Source organism: Phascolarctos cinereus, unplaced genomic scaffold, assembly GCF_003287225.1.
Source record: "Phascolarctos cinereus isolate Bilbo 61053 unplaced genomic scaffold, phaCin_HiC Scaffold_1;HRSCAF=81, whole genome shotgun sequence".
Taxonomy (NCBI): Eukaryota; Metazoa; Chordata; class Mammalia; order Diprotodontia; family Phascolarctidae; genus Phascolarctos; species Phascolarctos cinereus.
This window is the reverse complement of record NW_027555514.1, coordinates 268,095,748-268,117,149: the sequence shown is the minus strand read 5'-3', so window position 1 is coordinate 268,117,149 and position 21,402 is coordinate 268,095,748. Positions and strand designations below refer to the sequence as shown.

Here is a 21,402-nt window from a genome sequence, read left to right as displayed (position 1 = left end):
GTAGCCTACTCTGACTCCCACATCCTGGTGATGGTGCCAGAGCACCCTTGAAGACAAACATAGATGGGGATCCTTCTACTCACTCATAAGGCTCTGTGCCAGCCCCTGGGGAGGAAGGTACAAAGACAAATTAGACATTCTTCCTCAAGGAGGCTACACTGTTCCTACAGGAAAACAAAGCCTTGGAAAGAGAATCATTTGTCCCCAAGCACAAACATACAAGTTTATTATCACAATAAAGGCTGTTTTTATTCCCTGCCAGGCCTTTGTCCTGGGGGATCATCTTGTTTCTCTAATTTGCCCCTCTCCAGTTAATCCCTCACTAAAGCTTTATTTTCAGCGATTGTAGTAGGGTCTTACACTCTCAACTGCCTTCCCAAGGGCTTTTTGCCTTTATCTCCTAGAAAGTCAGGATTTTTTCCCCTATTATTGGGGGAAGGAGAAAATCAGATTCCAGAATCTAACTCACATCCAGTCTTATTTTGTTTAAAAAGCTAGGGTTTCCTAGTCTTACTCTAAAGATCTAGTCTTAGTTATACCCATCTGAACAGAAAAGAATAAATAAATAGATAGATAAAAGACAAAATGGGCAACATCTCCACCAGGGAAGAATGTACAATTATCTGCAGGAATTCTATTGCTGCCCACCCACAGAGACACACTCGAGAAGAAACACCCACATGGGCCTTTGAATTTGCAGATTATTTCACTGGTCAATTACGGTAACAGGTAAATGCACAGAAGAGAATGGTGATGCAGTGATGGAATGCACGTGTGCTTGGGAGTAGGCGGGAGGGGGTGGGTAAGCATCTACACTGGAAATATCAAGAGAGAGCCAATGCTTGTAATTACCAATTCAGTTTCTCACACGCAGGTATATGCTTAAGTGGGCCAAATGCAGCCTTTGACATTTTAAATGTTATTTGTACTTTAAGGTCTTCTAAGGGAAAGCAATTATGCCTATCAAGAGAGCAGCAAAAGGGTTATGACTTTAATGGAGTTGGATTCAGAGGTGGGATGTTAGCTGTCACCATTTAACATCACTTCTCTTTTAGAATTTGTTTAGTTACTTGACTTAAGCAACACCTTGCCTCCAGAGATGTCAAATGATTGGCAGCCAGTGTCAAACAAGGGGCTTGACGATTATGGAACAGAAACATCCTGGATGTAAACACATTGTGAAATAAATTTTATGATATATTCAACTAGAAAACGCTTTCCAACACGAAATTTCTTTTTTTTTTTTCTGTTGGTAGACTTAGTTTATCATCTCTGTATGTCTTCATTTTCTGTTTAAATGTTTTAGTTTCTTAATTACTTAAATGATCAGATTTTGAAACTTTATTTCAAAGCTTTCCGTTTTATATTCTACAGCTAGAACAATTCACATTGCCACTTGCACTTCAAAGTTAATGAAACATTGGGAACATGGAATGTTAGTCACAGATATGCGGTAGATTTACAACATAGAATTTGTATGCCTACACACCACCACAGTATGCATGTATGTAGTGCATGGACAAAAAGAGCTGAAGCTATAGACAGTGAAGAAGCATCATGACATTGCCTACTGCTTATATTACCTTGAGAATAAATGTGATTTTCAGACAGGAGACTGGGGAGAGCCCTCCATTACTTTGAGACCGCCTAATGAAGCCACAGCATCAACACCTGTCCAGTACTGGCAGCATCACCCAGAGAAACTCATCTTCCAGTCATGTGACTATAAGGCTTTTGTAAGTCACGCTACGTTCCATAGTTAAGTAATCAATACTGCATGTTCTCTGGGGAAAGATCTGAGTTGAGTTTTATTTATTTTTTTAATCTAAAGTCCAACAATGCTTATCTCCAAAATCTCCCCTTCCTTCCTTAGTCTCCCTTTCACCTACCTTCCAGATGCTTTCTCTTTTTCTCTCCCTCCGCAATTCTTACCTTCCTCCATCCCTCCTTATTCCATCCTTTCTCTCTCCCCTTCCTCCTTTCTTCATCCCTTCCTAGAAAAGTCTTTTCCAGAAAAGAATCGCCATGCTAAGATTGCATAGTTAAAGCATTTAATCACCAAAGTCCACAGTATTCCTTTGCCTCCTCACTGAGTTCTTAAAATAAAGTGCTACCTTCTGAGGATTTGGCAAGATGGGGGAAAAAAGAAAATGCAGCTAGTTCCTAATTAGTGAAACTAATGAATCCCCTGGAGTGACTGCATTTCTTCAAATTTGTACTATTCAAAGTTGTTACTGTGTAAGGTACAGTCATTGGTTCAGCCTAATAGAAATATGGAGTGTTGATTATGCAACCACTTCAGGGGGGATTCCTTACTGACACCAATAGGAGCCTAACTAGGTCATGTCTACCCAAATCCATCAGTTACCTTAAAATTTGGAGGCTATTAGTCTCAGCATATACCTTCCTTATTACAACATTCTGATTACTATTATTATTATTATTATCATCATCATTATTATTTTGTGGGGCTGGGGAATTAGTTATATTCAGCAGAAGATTATGAGTCACATATACAGGTAAATTTCAAAAGTGATGGCAGGCATTGAGGCATCTGGTGGTTTCTATGACTACAGTACAAGTTGTAGCTGAGTCCTCTGCAGCTTACCTCCCTGGCTTAATTAGGGAAAACTTCCCACTTAACCTAAAAGATAAAGGTTTGCCTTGGCCAGCTCTCCCTTAATTCCATTTGGATTCAAATATTCCTGATGGAGATTCTGGCATCTCTTAGACCATTTCCTCCCCTATGATGCATAGTCCCAGCATAAAGCTATCTTGAAACTCCAGGATGGTTCCAATGGCATGTGTCATGGAGATGCATCCACTGGTACATCCCAGTGCCGCCATTAGTAGCCTTATTAGCAGGACCTGGGTTCAAATCCCCTCTTGGGATGTTCACTGCCAGTGTGACTTTGAGCTTCCATTTCTTCATCTATAAAAAGAGGAGATTAGCCTAGATGGCTTCTTAGATACCTTCCAGATCTATATTTATGATCCTATATGTTGGTTCGATCAAATGGGTATGTGATTAAGATGAATGTGCTCTACTCCATCCAAAACGTTTTTGAATGGGATATAGTCCAGTGGAAAGAGTGCTGAAATTGGAGTCAGAAGACCCAAGTTCAAACCCAGTCTCTGATGTGTCAGAGCTCAGGAAAATCACTTCGCCAACCTGTGCCTCAGTTTCCACTTCTAGAAAATGAGCGAATTAGACCAGATGAACTCCGAGTTCCCTTCCAGCTCTAAATCTGTGACCCAGTAGCCTCATGACTTCATTCCAAAAGGATCCTAGCTCTAGAGAAACAAAGGAACTCAGAGGATAGTCCATCGCCCTCGTTTTATGAATAAAGAAACTGAGGCCCAGAAGTGTCAAGTGATTTGGACAAAGTGTCACAGGTAATAAGAAGTGGAGGAAGGATTTGAACCCAGGCCCTCTGATTCCAGAGTCAGGATTCTTCCTGGGCACAATCCTCTAAAAGTAATTGATCATTTCCTAGTCTGTTTCTCCTTCCTGCCCCATTCATTGTGTACAGTGCCAAAGTTTCCAGAGGAGGAATTAGGTTTAACTGCCTCATTTTGGTTTTCTCTGCCCTTAAACCCCAGGGAGCCCAGTTTCCCCATCCTCACCCCTGTTCAGGTGGGTGAGCCACAATGCATGCAGCTGTGAATGAAAAGGGCCCCTTTCCCCCCAAAGAACAGTGTTTGCCTAGTATAATTGCCTAGGCAACTGAATCACCCAACGGGCTGTGCATTACTTGGTCTCTTAGCTGTAGGGTACATACAGCCCTGCAATTACAGGGAGAACGCTGGGATTATTTGTTTTTGCAGACATTGCTGCGTCACAAAAAGGGGGAAGCACATTTTTAGATGCTCCATTTTGCAATTCAATGTGATTTTTGTTAGATGATACCAAGTGAATATTGTAGTTTTGTTTTGGGTTGGGGTTTTTTGGAGAACAAGTATCAGGCCAGAGAACGACTGGGAAAATGTCTGTTTTCTTTCTGGAACCCCATAAGGCTCCACTCTGGTCACCTCTTTCAAGAGGATTTCCCTCTGTGCCACACCCAGCCCTTTGTGTGATTGTGACACTACCTATATGATTTTAGACAAGTGGCAACCTTCCTGGGCTTTCATTTCTTCATTGGCAAACTGTAGGAGGGAGGGTAGACTAGATGGAATGGACTCAGCAATCCCTCCCAGCTCTAGACCCGTTCCTTTGATTTTAAATATCTTGTATTTCTTCCCTTATCTGTGGATAAATCCCAGTTGACTGTAAGCTCCTGGAGGGCAGGAACTGGGTCGATTTCATCTTTATCTCCCCCGCACATAGTAGGTTCTCTTTTAATGCTTTTTCAGTTGGTTTGCCTTTGACTGGTTGCCTTTCATACTATTAGATAATCCTCCCCTGCACATAGTAGGTTCTCATTTAATGCTTTTTCAGTTGGTTGCTTGACTGGTTGCCTTTCACACTATTAGACAATCCTAGAGAACGGAATTTTTGCTTTCTTGCAGTATTTAGGTTCTATGCTGATTAAAGAGCTCCGAGGGACAGAATCAACACAAGATGCATGTGCCAAAATGAGGGTAAGTCACCCCTCCATTCTGTATAGAAACCAAAATAGTAAATGCTCACATAGCAAGTTAAAACTTCTGAAATTGGAGTTTCCTTCAGCTGTCCAGGTGCTAAAATGGCACTGGGCATTTGGGGCCATCCATTCCTACTTAAGTCCTTTCTCAGGTTGGTCTGAGAGCTTCTTTATATTTGTTCCTAGACTCAGAACTTCTTAAGAAGAAGGTCTAGCCATTCATGGTACAGTAGGAAGAGCCCTGGGTTTGGAGTCAGAGGACCTGGGTTCAAATCCCAAATATGCAACTTACTACCTTTGTGACCTTAGGCAACTCTTTTCCCCCCTCTAGACCTCAGTTTCCTTAACTGTAAAATGAGGGGGTTGGCCTAGATGGTCTCTGTGCTTCTTCCCAATCCTAGGTCTATGGTCTTAGATTATACGTTACAAGAGTACAGTGTAATGTGCACTGGTTCTGAAGCCAGAGGAGGTGGTTCAAATCCCACCTGATGCTTGTTACCCATGTGACCTTAGGTAAGTCACTTAACCTGCATGGGACTCAGTTTTCTCATCTGTAAAATGAGGGGGTTGAACTCCAGGGCTTCTGAGGTCCAGACCAGCTGTAGACCTATAAGACTATGAATATGACCCAATTTGAGAAGCCCCTTTTTCTCCCCACAAGCTCCTATTGGTCAGAACCAATTTGGAATGAATTACACATGTGTAAACAAGCTGCATGAGTCTGACTTCAATCTGGAAGGGACCATCTAAACCAACCCCCTCATTTTATAGATAAGGAAACTGAGGCTCAGAAGGGGGAAAGGGATTTGCCAAAGTCACAGAGGTAACAAGTAGCAGATTTAGGATTTGAACCCAGGTCCTTGCCCTTACGTGTGATGTGACTGCTTTACTCTTGTGTTTCATCCTATAGCAGAAAGATCTAGGGAACCTGAATCAGAGAGGCGCCCTGTTATGAGCCCAGCTGTATTCTAGCTTTCTTAACAGAAGAGCTTTTTCACTGAGAGAAGTATAGGCCAAAACTTCCAGAAATATCTTCTTTACCAGGTGCTGTGACTGTGATGGAAAGAGCCCTGGACCAGAGGTATTTTGATAGCTGAGATTTAGTCTCAGCTCAGCCCCTCTCTAGCTGGGTGACTTGGTACAAGTCACTGGGCCTCACTTTCCTTTTCTCTCTAAAATTTGGAAGTAGATGATGCCTGAGGTCTCTTCCAGCCCTAATTTTGTATTTACTGATCCTTCGCACACGTTATTTTTCCTCAAGTGGAATATAAGCTTCTTGAAGGCAGGGACCAGTTCCTATTTATCTCTGTGAGCATGTGGTAGATGCTTACAAAATGCTTCTTAGGTTTAACTGAATTGAATTGTATGATTCTAAGTATATAGCTAGGCAGAGTGGGTAGACAGCCAGCCTGGGAGTCAGGAAGAGCTGGGTTCAAGTCCTACCTTTGATACAAACTGGCTGCATAACCCTGGGTAAGTCAGAACTTCTCAATGCCCCCAAGCAGTACTCAAAGGAGAGATATAGTTCAGTGGTGGCAAATTCACATAGAAAAAATGGGTCACTAATATTTACAGAAGGATCCCTACTAGCTGTACATTGACTTAGTTTTAAAATGTAATACTATCCGTGTTTTACTGTATTTTTATTTATTCTGTTAAATATTTTACTCTCTGTGTGACCTTGGGCAAGTCACTTAATAGTGTCAGGACAGTTGGTGGCACAGTGGTTAGAGTGCCAGGCATGGAGTCAGGAAGTCTCCTCTTCCTAAGTTCAAATCCAGCCTCAGACACTAGCTTTGTGATCCTGGGCAAGTCACTTTACCCTGTTTGCCTCAGTTTCCTCAACAGGAAAATGAGCCGGAGAAGGAAATGGCAAACCATTGCAGTATCTTTGCCAAGAAAACCCCAAATAGAGTCCCAAAGAGTCAAATACAACCGAAAATGACTAACAAAAATTATATTTTAATCTAGTTCAGCAACATTCGAGAATGTTTTTGACCCCTCTGGTATCATGGATGGAATGCTGAACTTGGAATCTTTATGACCTGGATTTGAATCCTGCCTCAGCCATTTACTTGGGCCTCAGTTTTCTCATCTTTAAATTGAAAGAGTTAGACTTCATGGGTCCATCCCAGCTCTAAATAGAGCATTTATAGTAAGTGTGCGAGGTACTACGCCTAAGAACTAAAGATACAAACATAAAGCAATAAGACAGCCCCTGCCCTCAGGGAGTTTATATTCTAATGGGGAAAACAAGTCATAAAACAGAGGTTAAAAAGTGGGGTGGGGGAGTAGAGAAGGAACCAGCATAGGGGCATTTAGGAGAAATCTGGAGAGTCAGAAGCAGAGCTAACCTGGGCACCTACTGAAAATGAAGGCTACCAGAAAAACTCACCAATGGGGGCAGGAACGAAGGGAAGGATGTGTCTTCCAGGGCCAGAGATCCAGAGACTCAGGAGCTCCCCATCTCTGAGCCTTTGAACAAATGAGGAAATGTCTGTAAGGTGCCTTGCTGACCTTAAATCATTATATAAATGTTGACTATTCTCATTATCATTGGAAGAGCAGCTTCTGATCTGCATTGCTAAAGGGAGTTTCTCCACCAAAAGTCCCCCGTGCCAATGAAATCATAGATCCCAACCAAAAAACACAGAGGTATAGCAAAATATATATACATATAGCAAAACTAAATGCCATGACTAATTGATAATACTCATGAAAATAAGGACCTGTCTGGAATTAGAAAGAGTGACCTGAATACTTTAGGTTTTTCAGTCCTTAAAGCTTACTGATAATTTTAGGGATATTTACAGACTGGCCCAAGAAAACTTAGCATCTCTGTTCAATATTCATAACTAAATTATCTGGCTGCAATCAGATTTAGGGCATCATCGTCATCATTCTAAAGAATTCACCATGCACATGCTATTTAAAAGACACCAAATCTGTGATTCAGATTTCAATTAATTGCTTGGAGTTGGATGCTTCTAAAATCTCTTTCTGATAGCAAGCGCAAAGAGGTTTTAATGGTCTCCATGGAGTACAATGTGGTTAAATACTATACTGGTGCTGAAATTGAGAGCTTGGGAAGTGCTGCCTATTTAGAAACCATTCTTCTTCTCCAGCACAAATCTTCTGGTGTGCAGCCCTCACTTTTGTTATGAGTTGTTTGCATGAAAATAGGGGCTGTATTTATTGCTGCTTTGACTATAGGCAACTCTTAACTCCACACCTGATTAAACAGGCCTTTCTCATTCACTTATTTTCAGGTTCATCAGATGCAAAAGCTATGATTTCAATCACTTTGAGAAGGGTTTATTAAGTGCCTTCGATATGCCAAGCACTGGAGGATAGAAAGACACATACACAGGAAAGAAACAGCCCCTGCCCACAAGGGGCTTACATTCTACAAGAGGAAAATACCATATATATTTATGAGCTGAACTTGTGATTTCATTTGCATAGGAAACTCTTGGTGAAGGAATTTCCTCTCCTGTTGCTAATTGGCCCATGGTGGCAATTTCTAGACTTTAAGGAGGTTGTCTGAAGAATTTTGAGGTTAGGCGAGCTGGCCAGGACCATACAACCAGTACATATGAACGGTGAGACTTCATCCTGGGTTTTCCTAACTTTGAGACTAACTCTCTAACCACTATTCCACACTGCCTCTAGATACATAAGCAAGCAATCAGCAAGCATTTATTAAGTACCTACTATGTTCCAGGCACTATGGATTTAAGTACAAAGCATGGAACAATCCTTCCTCTTAAGGAGATTATGTATAAAGGATGAGAATGTCAACCATATGTAAGGTAAATACAAATTTACAGATAAGGAAATTGAGGCAAACAGGGTTAAGTGACTTGCTGAGAGGCAGCTAGGTGGCACAGTGGACAGAGCTCTGGGCCTGGAGTCAGGAAGACTCATCCTCCTGAGTTCAAATCTGTCCTCAGACACTTCCTAGCTGTGTGACCCTGGGCAAGTCACTTAATTCTGTTTGCCTCAGTTTCCTCATCTGTCAAATGATCTGGAAAAGGAAATGGCAAACCACTCCAGTATCTTTGCAAAGAAAACACCAAAGGGGATGACACAGAGTTGGGCACTACTGAAAAAAAAATTGAAATTGATAGGGGTGGCAAAAGGCATAAGCTACCATGTTAGTTGTAGTTATGTGACATAGTGACAGACTTGGAGTCAAGAAGACCTGAGTTCAAATCCCGCCTTGGACACTTACACGCTGTGACCTTGGGCAATTTGGTTAACCCCTCTGAGTCTGTTTCCACATTTGTAAAATGGGAATACTAAAAACTCCCGCCAAGCAGGAGTGTTGTAAGGATCAAATGAGGTAACACATATGAAGCATTTTGCAAACCTTAGAGCGCTAAATAAATGCTAGCCATTGTTATTCTTATGTAAGCAAAGGCACATGGTAGGAAGGTGAAGGAGGTGTCCTTGGAATAGGGAACAGTTTATTTTGGCTGGAGTGTTATGAATTGTACATGAAGGGGTAGGGATAGGGATAAGGACCAGATGTGTGGTTTGATTTGTCTAAGGAACTCCCAGATGAGAAAACTCCCTATAGCAATGCAGCTCAGTACCCTCTCTGAGGTTTATGCCTTGGAGCGCTGCCTGGCTGCGTTGAGAGCTTGAGTGATATGCCCAGAGTCCCATAGTCAAGAAGACTAGAGGCGAGGCTTGGCCTTGGGGTTTTCTAGGTCCAAGTCCAGTTCCCCATCCACTATACCTTGATGGTCTCCAAGTTAGGTTAGAATTCACTTGTGGAGGACTCTGATATCAGAAGTCTGGAAAGAGACCTGAAGATTTTAATGGACTGAGAATTCCGTATAAGCCAATGGTTGGGATCAGCAGCTAATCTGATTTAAGGTTGTACTGAGACATGGGTCACAACAGTCCTGCTGTCCACTGCCCTGGTCAGACCACACCTGCAGTACTGGGTCCGGGTCTGGGCACCATCTTCTATGGAGGACGCTGCCAAGTTAGGAGCACCCAGAGGAGGACACCCAGGCTAAGGAAGGACCCTGAGACCATGTCATATGAGTAGCAACTGAAGGAACTAGGGACACATAGTCTTAAGAAAAGACTCAGGGAGACATCATAGCTGTTTTCAAGTGCTTGGAAGAGGGATTTGACTTGGTCTGCTGGGCCCTGAGGGCAGAACTAGGGATAAATGATAGGTCCAAATTCAAAATATGCAAATTCAGGTCAGAAAAGGAAAACTGTCCTAGCAATTAAATCAGTCCTAAAATGGCTTAGCCTGGGAAATTAGAATCTTCCTCCTAGGAGGTCTTCAAGCAAGCACCAAATACCCACTTCCTTGACTTTTGAAATACACTGGAATATTTGAAATAGACCAGAAAACCCTCTGTTATAGAGTGGAGATTCCCAATTTCACATGTACACCTCTTTTTGTTGTTCTTTTAAGACACACAGAATTTCAGAAATATTCAGACATCACATTTCAATTCTGAAATTGTTTCTTAGAAGGAGAACCAAAAAAAGAGGTCTACATGTGAAACTGGGAATCTCTCCTCTATAGAGGAGGGTTTTCTAGTCTATTTCAAATCTAACATGGTAGTTCCAAAGCTACCCTACTTGTTTGGGTCCCTTCTGCATGAAAAATGTGATTCCAGAGATGAATTGCAGTAATAACCACAAGTGTTTATGGGATCATCCACCTCAAGCTGGAAGGGTTGGAGATTTGTCTGGGGACTAAGAGGTTAAGGGAATTGCCTGGGTTTTCTATTTTAGATATGTCAGTATTAATTTCAGGTATCCATTGAAAAAGAGTGGGAAATTAACATTAGCTAAAATACACAGCTTGGAAGTTCAGAAAAATCCAGTGATTTGCTCAAATCCTGTGGGGTTTGACTTAAATCTGCTTTGAGTGAGATTTCTATGATATTCTGAAGTATTACAAAGGCTTGCTTTTCTCCTCCTAGGAAGAACCAGGAAATGACTTTTCATTTGTAAATTTGATGATGATGATGGAGGAATTTCTAACTTGATAGATGATAAGCAAGCGCATTTATATAAATTACTTTCTCAACATTTGAGGTATCAAGATAATCTTACATTAATTTCTTGACATTTTCATTAGGCATACATCTGATTGTTTATTAAGCACAGGCAACTGTGTATATACCCACGTGTGTACATGTATATATACACGTATATGTGATTTCATTAGCATAGGAAATTCCCTTTGCTACTGCAGATGGGCAGCCAACTCATTAGAGAGTTTGGGGGGAAGGGGGGATTGGGCAGTATGAGAGATAAAGTAACTCTCTCAGGGTCACAGAGCCAGTAGGTCACATATGAGACTGGAACCCAGATCTTCCTGACTCTAAGATTAGCCCTCAGTCTACTACAACATGTTGCCTCTAAGTGTGGGTATAGGCATTTAGGAGTTTGATGTTTGTTGAATTTAATATCTATCCAGGTTTTTCCTTCAGTTAAAATTCACTATAAGTTCACTCATTCACTTACAAACCAAAGTTTTGATGGATAACATAGAATAATTTGAATCCATTTATGGGTTAATTATGTATGGTAAGGAATTTTTTTTTTCCCACCTAAGACAACTACTTAAATTTTTGGTCCAATTATTGACAAAGAGGGGCAGCTAGGTGGCACAGTGGATACAGCACCAGCTTTAGATTCAGGAGGACCTGAGTTCAAATCCAGCCTCAGACAAATAACACTAGCTGTGTGACTCTGGGCAAGTCACTTAACCCCACTGCCTAACCAAAACAAAAACAAAAAAAAATTATTGACAAAGAATTTCAAAATTATATAAACCCCTTCTGATTCAAATGTTTTTGGGAGTGAAGACCTTAGGATAATCACGGCTCACATTTCTGTAGTACTTTAAGGTTCCTAAAGATTTTGACTCAAAATAACCCAAGGATGAAAGTATCATCCCCATTTCGTGTACAAAGCTAGAAACGGTCATGCCCTTGTCTTTTGATCCCCATCAATTTTTAAGCCCTCGCCCACATTGTGTCCAACTCTGTGCTAGGTACTCTACTGCACTGCCCTCAGGTCAGAATTTTTTATTAAGTAAAATTATAAATGTTTATTTTACCATTAGAGTCTAACCTCCTGCAAATATAAAAGTTTAGGAATCTCTTGTTCATTTTCAGTTCTTTCTGACTCTTTGTGAACCCACAAAGATACTGGAGTGGTTTGCCATTTCCAGCTCCAGCTCATTTTACAGGTGAGGAAACTGAGGCAAACAAAGTTAAGTGACACAGGAGATGTCTGAGGCCAGATTTGAACTCAGGAAGATGAGTCTTCTTGACTCCAGGCCCAGCACTCTAACCACTGTGCCACTTAGCTGTCCCTCTTAGGGATTTAGGGTTAGAGTTGGCACTATATGAGGAGTCAGGAAATCTGAGTTAAAATGCTGCTTACTACCTATGTGACCCTGGGCAAATCACTTAACTTTTCTGGACCTCAGTTTCCTCATCTGTAAAATAAGGGAGTCAGACTTGATGATCTCTGAGATCCACTCTCAACCTAGGATCCTATAAGCCTTTTTCATTGAAAGAATTCCTGTGGATTATTATGGTGATTCATTTTTATTCAGAAGGGGACACAGACAAGCACAGAAGGGATGGAATTGCCAGGTTAAATTTGAAACATCCCTTCTAAACCCATAAGCTCCACACACAGTTTCATAGACAGACAGTCCTCTTTTTCTGTTCTCCTTTCTGTAGGGAAATGCTCTTGTTTCTTGATGTTTGTCAAGTTTGAAGTAATAAATAAAAAGAAAAATTATATTCTAAAAATAACCACTCAAGTGTGGCATTCTTTGCGTTATCTTTCAGAGATTATCAGAAAGTTTACCAAAATTCCCACCACCAATCTTTAAGCTCCTTGCCTTTGCCTCCTGTATTTTTTATAATGGATGATACATCAGGAACATTTCAAAATCCTTGTTTTTAATACATGGTGAACGTCTAAAGAGAATCTAGCCTCTCTCATTTACAGTTTTGCGCACACTCATATGCCCTCCAGTTGGGGTTCAAAACAATTGAAAAAGGAAGCTGAGGATTTCCTTAGATCCCACCAGCTATGATATTCAGACCACAAGTTTAGCTTGCCTTCCAGCTCTCATAGTCAGATAGGAGTGCAGAACTCCCCTTGGCCCACTGCAGCCAAGATTTCTCCTCTACCTCTAGGTAAACATTTAATATTGGTGTTTCTCTCTCTTCCTCCTGTGGTTCATTACTACACAAATCCCTCTAGGTAGATGTGGGTCTGTACATGATTCTACCAACAAACAGGCCCCATTTCCAGATACCTCATACTTTGCCTTGCTCATAAACTCAATATTCATGAATATTGAGTTGGAACAGAGAGAGAGAGAGAGAGATCAATATAGATATATCCTCTATTCTGCTCCCCCCCACACACATTGTTTTCCTTCCACTTTTTTTCTTTTCTTATTAGTTTCTGTTTTTTATTGTTTGGTTACCTGGGGTTCTACAATTTAATCTAAAATTGTGTATACCCTGACTCCCTCTCCACTGAAAAGCATGGCTTGCTTCCTCAATCTTTAATTCTCCTCCTCTCCAAAGATCTGTTTCCAAACTTAGCACTTACATCTTTCCATCCATCACTTGCCTAGATGTTTTCCCTGTCTCTACACAGAGAGCTGCCCAGAGTCATTTTTGGACCATCACTCACTTTGGCAGGGAAGCGGGCACTTAATTAATGTCCTCCCTCCTCCTACTTCTCCTTGTCTTTCTCCTCCTCCTACTCAGAGCCTATGACTTTTTCCCCTTCCTTTCAAAGGCTTTCAAAAAGACCCCCTTCCTGACTGCAAGCCCTCTATCCCAAGAAGGTAAAGACCCCACTAAGGCTTCCCAGGTCAGTGCAAGTGGCCCAGTGAGGTATACTAGCCAGTGTTATCAAGAAACTCTCTCTGTCTGCTCGTCCTCTTCCTGGTTGCATGTACTTATTATCTCAGATGCATTGATGGATTAGGGGTTATTAGGGGGCTTGAAAAAGCCATACATCTCCAATGTGCCCATTAAATTACAGAACTCCACTTAGATTGAACCATAGCAATACCAGATGGGTCTTTAAGTAATTTCAGTCTGTATTTTATAAGGGGAATACTAACTCTACCTCTAACCCCAACGCTAGGTGGGGGGAAATCTGGGGTGATGGTAGCCAACTTCAAGTATCTGAAGAACTATCACTTAGAAGAGAGATTAGATTTGTTCTCCTGATAGCTATCCTGATATCTGCCAGAGGAGCATGGCATATGAATTCATAAACAGCTGTATAGGAATAAAAATTTCAAAACAATATATTTCTGCCCCTCTTTCAGAAAGACACGTCTAGTGAAATTATTAGAAAGAAATCACCAACAAAGAACTTAGTAAAGAGGAAATTATCAATATGGAAAGAGAACTAAATGGAAGTAGGAAAAATAGTATTTTTATTATAAACAAAACTCAAGAAATTGAGCAAATTAAGCATAAAGAAGGCTGTAATAAATGATTATTGATTGATTGGTGTAGGCTAACAACTTTAAGACTTTGAGTAAACTGAAAGACTCTTTACAAAAATATAAAGTATTTAAGTCAACACCCATCCATTAAGTAATTACTATGTACCTGTGTTTCTAAGCACCAAGGATACAAAGAAAGGCAAAAATATGGTCCTTGCTTTCAAGGTGTTTATATTCTGAGTGGAGACCACATGCAAACAACTATGTATATAAGATATAAAAGGTCATAATCCCAATTAAAATTTGTTAACCACTGATTGCCCCTAACACACACACACAGAGCCCAGATAGGTTCACATGGGAATCTCTCTAAAATTTCAAGGAACATTTTTTTTTACTACACAGACTATTTGTAAATAATAGAGATATTGAATTATTTTTAAGAAGTAAATATGACCTTGAATCTAAAATGTGATAGGGACAGCACTAAAAAAGAAAATTGTAGGATAATCTAGTTAATGAATATATGTATATATATACATATATATGTATATATATATGTATATATATACATATATATGTATATATATATATGTATATATATATGTATATATATGTATATATATATACATATATATATACATATATATATATATACTAAGCAAAATAGAGTAAAGCACCACATTTTTTAAAAATCATTCATTGTGACAATGTATGATTTACACTGGGAATGTAAAGATGATTTAAGATTAAGAATAGGATTATATCAAGTGCAGAAAATGTATTCAGTAATACTACACAGAGAGTAATTTGAAATAAGATTCCTTGAGTCCAGAGAAAAGAATTTTTCCACTGCATCATGTTACTTCCTACATATTATCCCTAAAGGCTCAAACATTATTTTAAAAATTACCCTCTTTATAACAATAAAATGGCTATTCCATTTAATTTGAGCTAAGTGTCTTTTATGTGCAAAGTTCTGTGTTAGGCATTAGAGATATAAGGATGAAAATAACCCAACCTACACCCTCAAAGAGCTCCCAATCTAATGGAGGAATAGGCGCTTACAAAAATACATGTGGCACAAGGTAGGATGTCTTAAGGGTATAGTCGGGATCAATGCAAGTAGTCTTGGACAGTTTGAAAAGAAAAAAATCACTTTCAAGGGCCGACATCAAATGACTCCTGAGTTAGATATTGAAGAAAGAGGAGGATTCCATTAGGCGTAGGTATAATTAAGTCACCTCGACATGTGTGGCCTCTATTAAAATAACTACAAAACTGAATTAACAGAAATAAAAGGAAAACTAAATAAAAGTGAAAATAATGCTTCTGACATTGATTACTAGAGTTAAAATTATATCGAACCCTAAATTATGTCAAAAGTGTAATACCAATAAAAATGTCAATAAATTTCCTTATACAACTGGTTAAAATAATAACTAAAAAGTTATATTGAAAACACAGTTTGTAATAAACAATTGGAAAAATAGGTACCAATCATTTAAGAAATGACTGAAAAAATTGTGGTATATAAATGTAATGGAATCTTATTGGGCCACAAGAAATGATGGACATGACCAGTTTAGAGAACTATAGAAGAGTTGTATGAATTGATGCACAGTGAAATGAGCAGAACCAAGAGAACCATTTACATAATGACCATAGTAACAATGGCGGGGGGAGGGGGGGACTTTGAAACAGCTCACAACTCTGACTAAAACAACATGACTTCAAAAGACTGAGGATGAAGCATGCTCCCAACCTCTTGACAGAGAGGTGATGAACAATAGATTCACAATGAGACACATCCTCAGACATGGTCATTGTGTTGAATTGTTTTTGCTGGCCTATACCTATTTGTTACCAGGGAGGGCTTCTACTAGGAGTTAAGGGAGGAGGGAAGTGGGTTAGTCATTAGTAATAAACATGAAAAGGCATCAATAAAAAATTTTTGCAATGCAAAGAAAAAAGAACAAAAGGAGATACTATTGAAACCAAAACTATATATATATATATATATAAATATATATATATAATATATATATATATATATATATATATAAACTTTTTCAAGACTGTGTAATAGTTCAGTTTCTTATACAAGCCTCTTTGGGTGAAAAAAGAGAAAAGAAAAATTAGCAGGTAAGAATATTAAGGGGGGAAGCTAGGCGACGCAGTGGATAGAGCAGCAGCCCTGGATTCAGGAGGACCCAAGTTCAAATCTGGCCTCAGACTCATAATACTTAGTAGCTGTGTGACCTTGGGCAAGTCACTTAACCCCACTGCCTAGCCAAAATAATAATAATATAATAATATTAAGGATTCATTTGATATTAAGTGAGATGAAGAAGGTAGACTTCAGAATATATCACAAAACAGTTCTTGTCAAAACAATCTGGTATTGGACAAATAAAAATGACATAGAGAACTAGACCTATGGAACAGAGCAAAGATCTTACAAATAAAGGGAACAATGTGTTTTTAAAAAAAAAATACCTTTAATACCTCTGGAAAATACAAAATTGTGAAAGGATTCATTGTTAAATAAATGTTATTGGGGAAATACATGTTACTAGGACAGCCTCACCTCCAACCAGGAAATAGAATAAATTCTAGCTGTATCATAAGATTTAAACATTAAAAGTTCAAAAACAAATTCAGGTTTTCAATTGTAGAGATGATTTTTTTTCTACTAAACAAATAAAAGAAATTACGGTGAGTTTTTTTGCAGGGAAGGGGAGGGTTAGAAAATAGAGTAAGCTGAAAGGCAAATAAATGTATAATATTTTCTTCAGATGACTGCAGAGTCTAGAAAATATTTTGTTATTTTTTATGCCTAACAAATAGCTATTGGCTATCATTTTATATAAAGATATATAATATATAGGATTTTAATTTTAGTAAATTAAATGTGATGAAGTAAGGGAGTAGAAGGTAAGCATCCCATTGTGCTATGTTGAGTTGGCATTGTTTAGCAACTAACAGCTAGATTGGTTAAAAAAAAAAAGGAAAAATTAAAGTTAATTTCCCCCTTTCATGTAGGGATACTGCACTGTCTATGTGTATTTAATTAATAAAAATATTTGAATCACATAAAAAGATAAATTATTGGGTATGAAGTAGATTTAATTACCCTGAAAAAATTTCTGCACAACAAAATATCATGAAAGTATCAGTCAATAAAGATTTATTAAGCACCTAATATGTGCTTGGTATTATGCTAAGTGCTGGGGATACAATTACCAAAGTAAAATAGTCCCTGCTTCTGAAGAAATTACAGGAAAAATAACAACAGGAAACCTTTGGCAGCACATGTAAGAGACAACAGCTTAAATTCTACAATTAATAATGAACACTATAGACATTGAAGGACAATACCCAATCCTCACTGAATAAATATTCAAAGATATAAATAGAAATTTACAAAAGAGGATACATCTGTTAAAAGCAGTCATTTGAAAAAAAAAATTTAACCTAATAACTGAGAAAATTTAAATTTAAATTATTACCTTAAGATAATCATTCATATTCATCTAGGGACTGAACATGGGATTTTATTGGTCTAGAGAAGTCCCAAGTAAGGAAGCTCTTTCTGCCAATACAGATCGGGTACCTATTCTTCAATTGACAGCCAAACTTAAAGAAGTGTCTAGAGCACCAAGCAATTAAGTGACTTGCCCGGGCCACCCAGCCAGTATGTGTCAGAGGTGGCATTTGAACCCAGGACTTCCTAGTTTCTAGGCCAACCCCCCAGTACCTTCAATTTCTCAGCTTCTTAGCAGAAACAACTCAAAGTGACCAAACACAATTGCTTACTCAACTACTCTTTGGCAGGTGTGGAGAAATTTGTGTGCCTATGTTGCTGGTGAATTTACAATTTGGTAGGTGCTTTCTCTTTTTGGAGAGCAGCCTGGCATTTATAAATGCCTGGCTCGCAGTCTTCCCTCTACCTACCATTCCATCCCCTGCTGTCACACCTGATCGTCAATTCCACTAGCCTTTTTTCAGCCTGGACTGCAAGCTTAATATGAGTCAACAATATGATGTGTCAGCCAAAAAAAGCTCATGTGATCTCAGGCTGAATTAAGAGAGGTACAGCCTCCAGGAATAAGGAGGGAATCGTCTCAGCGTACCATGCCCTGGTCTGATCACATCTACAGCACTATGTTCAGTCCTTGCCACCACATTTTAGGAGTGATAGAAAGCACCTAGAAGGCAAATGACATGGTGATGGGACACAAGCCCATGCCAAGTAAGGGTCAATGGAAGGAGCTGGGGATTTGGAGCCTTAAAAAGACTCAGGGGTTGCTATCTTTAAGTAGTTGAAGGGCTTTGGAAGGATTAGCCTTGTTCCATTTGGCCCCAGAGGGCAGATCTAGGAAACAGGCAAATTTAGGTTTGAGTATAGTCAGGAATAACTTCTTAGCAATTAAACCTGTCCAGAAGGAGAATGGGCTTCCTCAGGAGGTGATAAGCCCTTCTTCCTAGGAGCTCTTCAATTAAAGGTCAGATGGTCACATGCTAACCATTTTATAGAAAGCAGGACCGTTTTTTGGGTGTGGATTAGCACAAGATGGCCATACACTTCTGAAATTCTAAGATTTAGTCATACTCCCTCTAAACCAGTCTAAGTAGGTAAGACAGCAAGTATGTTATTATTAAAGTCATTTCAGTCCTGCGCAACTCTTCATGACCTCGTTTGGGGTTTTCTTGACAAAGATACTGGAATGGTTTGCTATTTCCTTCTCCAGCTCATTTTACAGATGAAGAAATTGAGGCAAACAGGGTTAAATGACTTGCCTGGGGTCACAGCTAGTAAGTTTCTGAGGCCAGATTTGAATTTAAGGCCTCCTGACTTCAGGGCCAACATTCTATCCACTGTGCCTACAGCAAATACAGGAAGGTTTAGCTGCAGGGAAGATTCCAAAGCCCAAGAGTCCTCAGGGTACAATAACAGGTCCGTTAGCAGTGCCTAGGAGTCCAAAAGGCACGATGCATGGCAGAGTATAAAGCCCAATGGTTCCCCACCTTATTTGAAGGATTATAGTTGATGACTCTTTGAGTGGCCATGTCTCCTACCGACCAACATATATCTCTCCAAAGAACAGCTCATATTGCTCTGAACACAATAGATTCCTAATAAATGTTTATTGAACAAATGAATGAATGACCCAACAATCCTATCATTGGTAATATACTCTGAGTGTTACAGAAAAGAAAAACAAAAGGCATAGCTGTTCAAGGATATTTATAGCAGGGCTGTTGGCAATTGCAAAGAATAGAAAACAGCCTTTCCATACAATGGTTGAAGGATGGCTGCATGAGCTGGGGTTTATTAGTGTAATGGAACATTAGGATGTCAAGTAAAATGATAATTTCAGCAGTCGCTTATTGAATGCCTGCTATGGGTTGAATAATGCAATGATGGCTTAGTGGATAGCAGATTGGCCCCAGAGTCAGGAAGACCTGGGTTCAAGTCTCACCTCTGACATCTACTGGCTGTGTGACCCTGAGCAAGTCATTTGCCTTAAGCAATTCCCTAAGCAATAAAAGAGGTGCTTCTTAGAAGGAGTTTTCTCACTAGGATTATCCTGTGACTATGAAATCATAATTGCAGACCAAAATAAAAAAACAGGCAAGACACTAAGGATACAAGATGAAAAACAACAATCTTTCCCCTCTAGGGGTCTGCTGGGTCACAAAATAACGAGTTTACTGGATTTCGAGGTCCTGGGTCAGAGTCCAGATTTGAACCCAGGTCCTCTGACTTCAGTCCCAGCTCTGCCACTTAGAAGCTGCATGACTTTGGCCAAGTCACTTGACTTCTCTGGACCTCAGTTTCCCCATCTCTAAAATGAGGAGGTTGGACCTGATGGCCTCTAAGCTCCTTTCCAGCTCTAGATCAGTGATGCTATGATCCTGTAATACAAAAGGAGCAAAGAAAAAATTCAAAGTGCTTTAGAAAAATGTGAGGATAAAGAGAGCAGCAGTGTGGAATAGTGGTTAGAGAGCTGACCCCAGAACCAGGAAAACTTTGGTTCATATCAGTGGTGACCCCAGGCAAGTCACTTAACCTCTCTGAGCCTCGATTTCCTCATCTGTAAACTGAAGGACTTGGACATAATGGTCTCCAAGCTATAAGTCTATGACACTCTCAACTGGTGAGGTAGGGATCAGAGTGGGTAGGATTAGAGATTTTAAAGAAATGGTGCTCCCAGAGGGAAATCTGGAAGAGATGGATTTGAAGGAGGAAGAGGTAGTTGCTAGGCATGGAGAATGGCCTGCAGCAAGATGGCAGGGAAGAAGAGAGGGTACAAATGGTCCAGTTTGGGTGATAAGTGAGAGACTGAAAGAATTTTGGGAAACCTTAAACAGCCTTCAAAAGAAAGCAGAACCAATATGGCATAGGCATGGATGACAGTAATATCAAAGGAAAATAACACACACCCCAGCACATTTTGTACATTGACAATGAACAATACCCAAGAGTGCACAGGAGGATGTCAATGGAATAGCTAATCAGTCATGGGGCATTTGGTAAGTTTCAGGACAATGTTTTTAAGTGTAAAGAGTTGTAAATGCAAATTTAATTAGCATCATTGTCCCAAGTTAAGTGTGTAATTTAAACATACACACACACACACACACACACACACACACACACACACACACACACGTGCGCGCCAAACTTTACACAGGAATTAATTGCATTTGCCAAGCACTGTGGGTCTTAAGTAAAAAGGCCACATCAGTGCCATTAAACCAAGCCAAAGATACACAAAGGGGAGGAATCACACTGGTCATAAGGAATGTAGTCACTGAGTTAGACTTAAATTCTGTTGGAAATTATTGTTGGGTTGGACAAAGGAAGAGAATGCCACATTCCCTGCCAGTATGCAGCTAAACCGATTTCCTCCCTGTGCTGATTAGAGGGCACAAATGGCTTCTTTGTCAGAAAACATGGTTTTACAGAGGTTAAATGAAACATCAAAACCTAAATCATCTCTGTTGTAAACTCCCTGCTAACATTACTGTTTTCCGATTACAGAGATGTCCAGGGTCCCTGGCTAGAACAACGAACAAATTATAAATTCCTCATAGTATTTAATGATTGGAGTATTTCTTGATGTCTCAAGAATAAAGAATCAACTCAGTGTAGAAAATGTGTAATTTGTTTAAGCTACTTACAGCATGGCTCTCATAGGATGTTTACAAAAACAGCAAAAAAGGCCATGGAAAATTATTTTATTTCAGAAGAGTAAGGTGCCCCCTCTGGATTCCTCTAGGGATCTGCAGAGGACCTGGGTCTAAATCCTGGCTCTTCTTTCT

The 21,402-nt window shown here is 39.6% G+C and overlaps 1 protein-coding gene across 8 annotated transcripts in view; it reads left to right on the top strand.

Annotated features, from left to right (window-relative positions):
• ANKS1B (ankyrin repeat and sterile alpha motif domain containing 1B) overlaps window positions 1-21,402 on the top strand; it is a 569,458-nt gene that overhangs the window by 497,459 nt on the left and 50,597 nt on the right. For all 8 annotated transcript variants that reach the window (XM_078146721.1, XM_078146726.1, XM_078146717.1 and 5 more), the window contains 2 exons: window positions 1,608-1,736; window positions 4,513-4,584. In XM_078146721.1, the coding sequence (XP_078002847.1) occupies window positions 1,608-1,736; window positions 4,513-4,584 (201 nt within the window). The remainder of the gene's footprint in view (window positions 1-1,607; window positions 1,737-4,512; window positions 4,585-21,402) is intronic.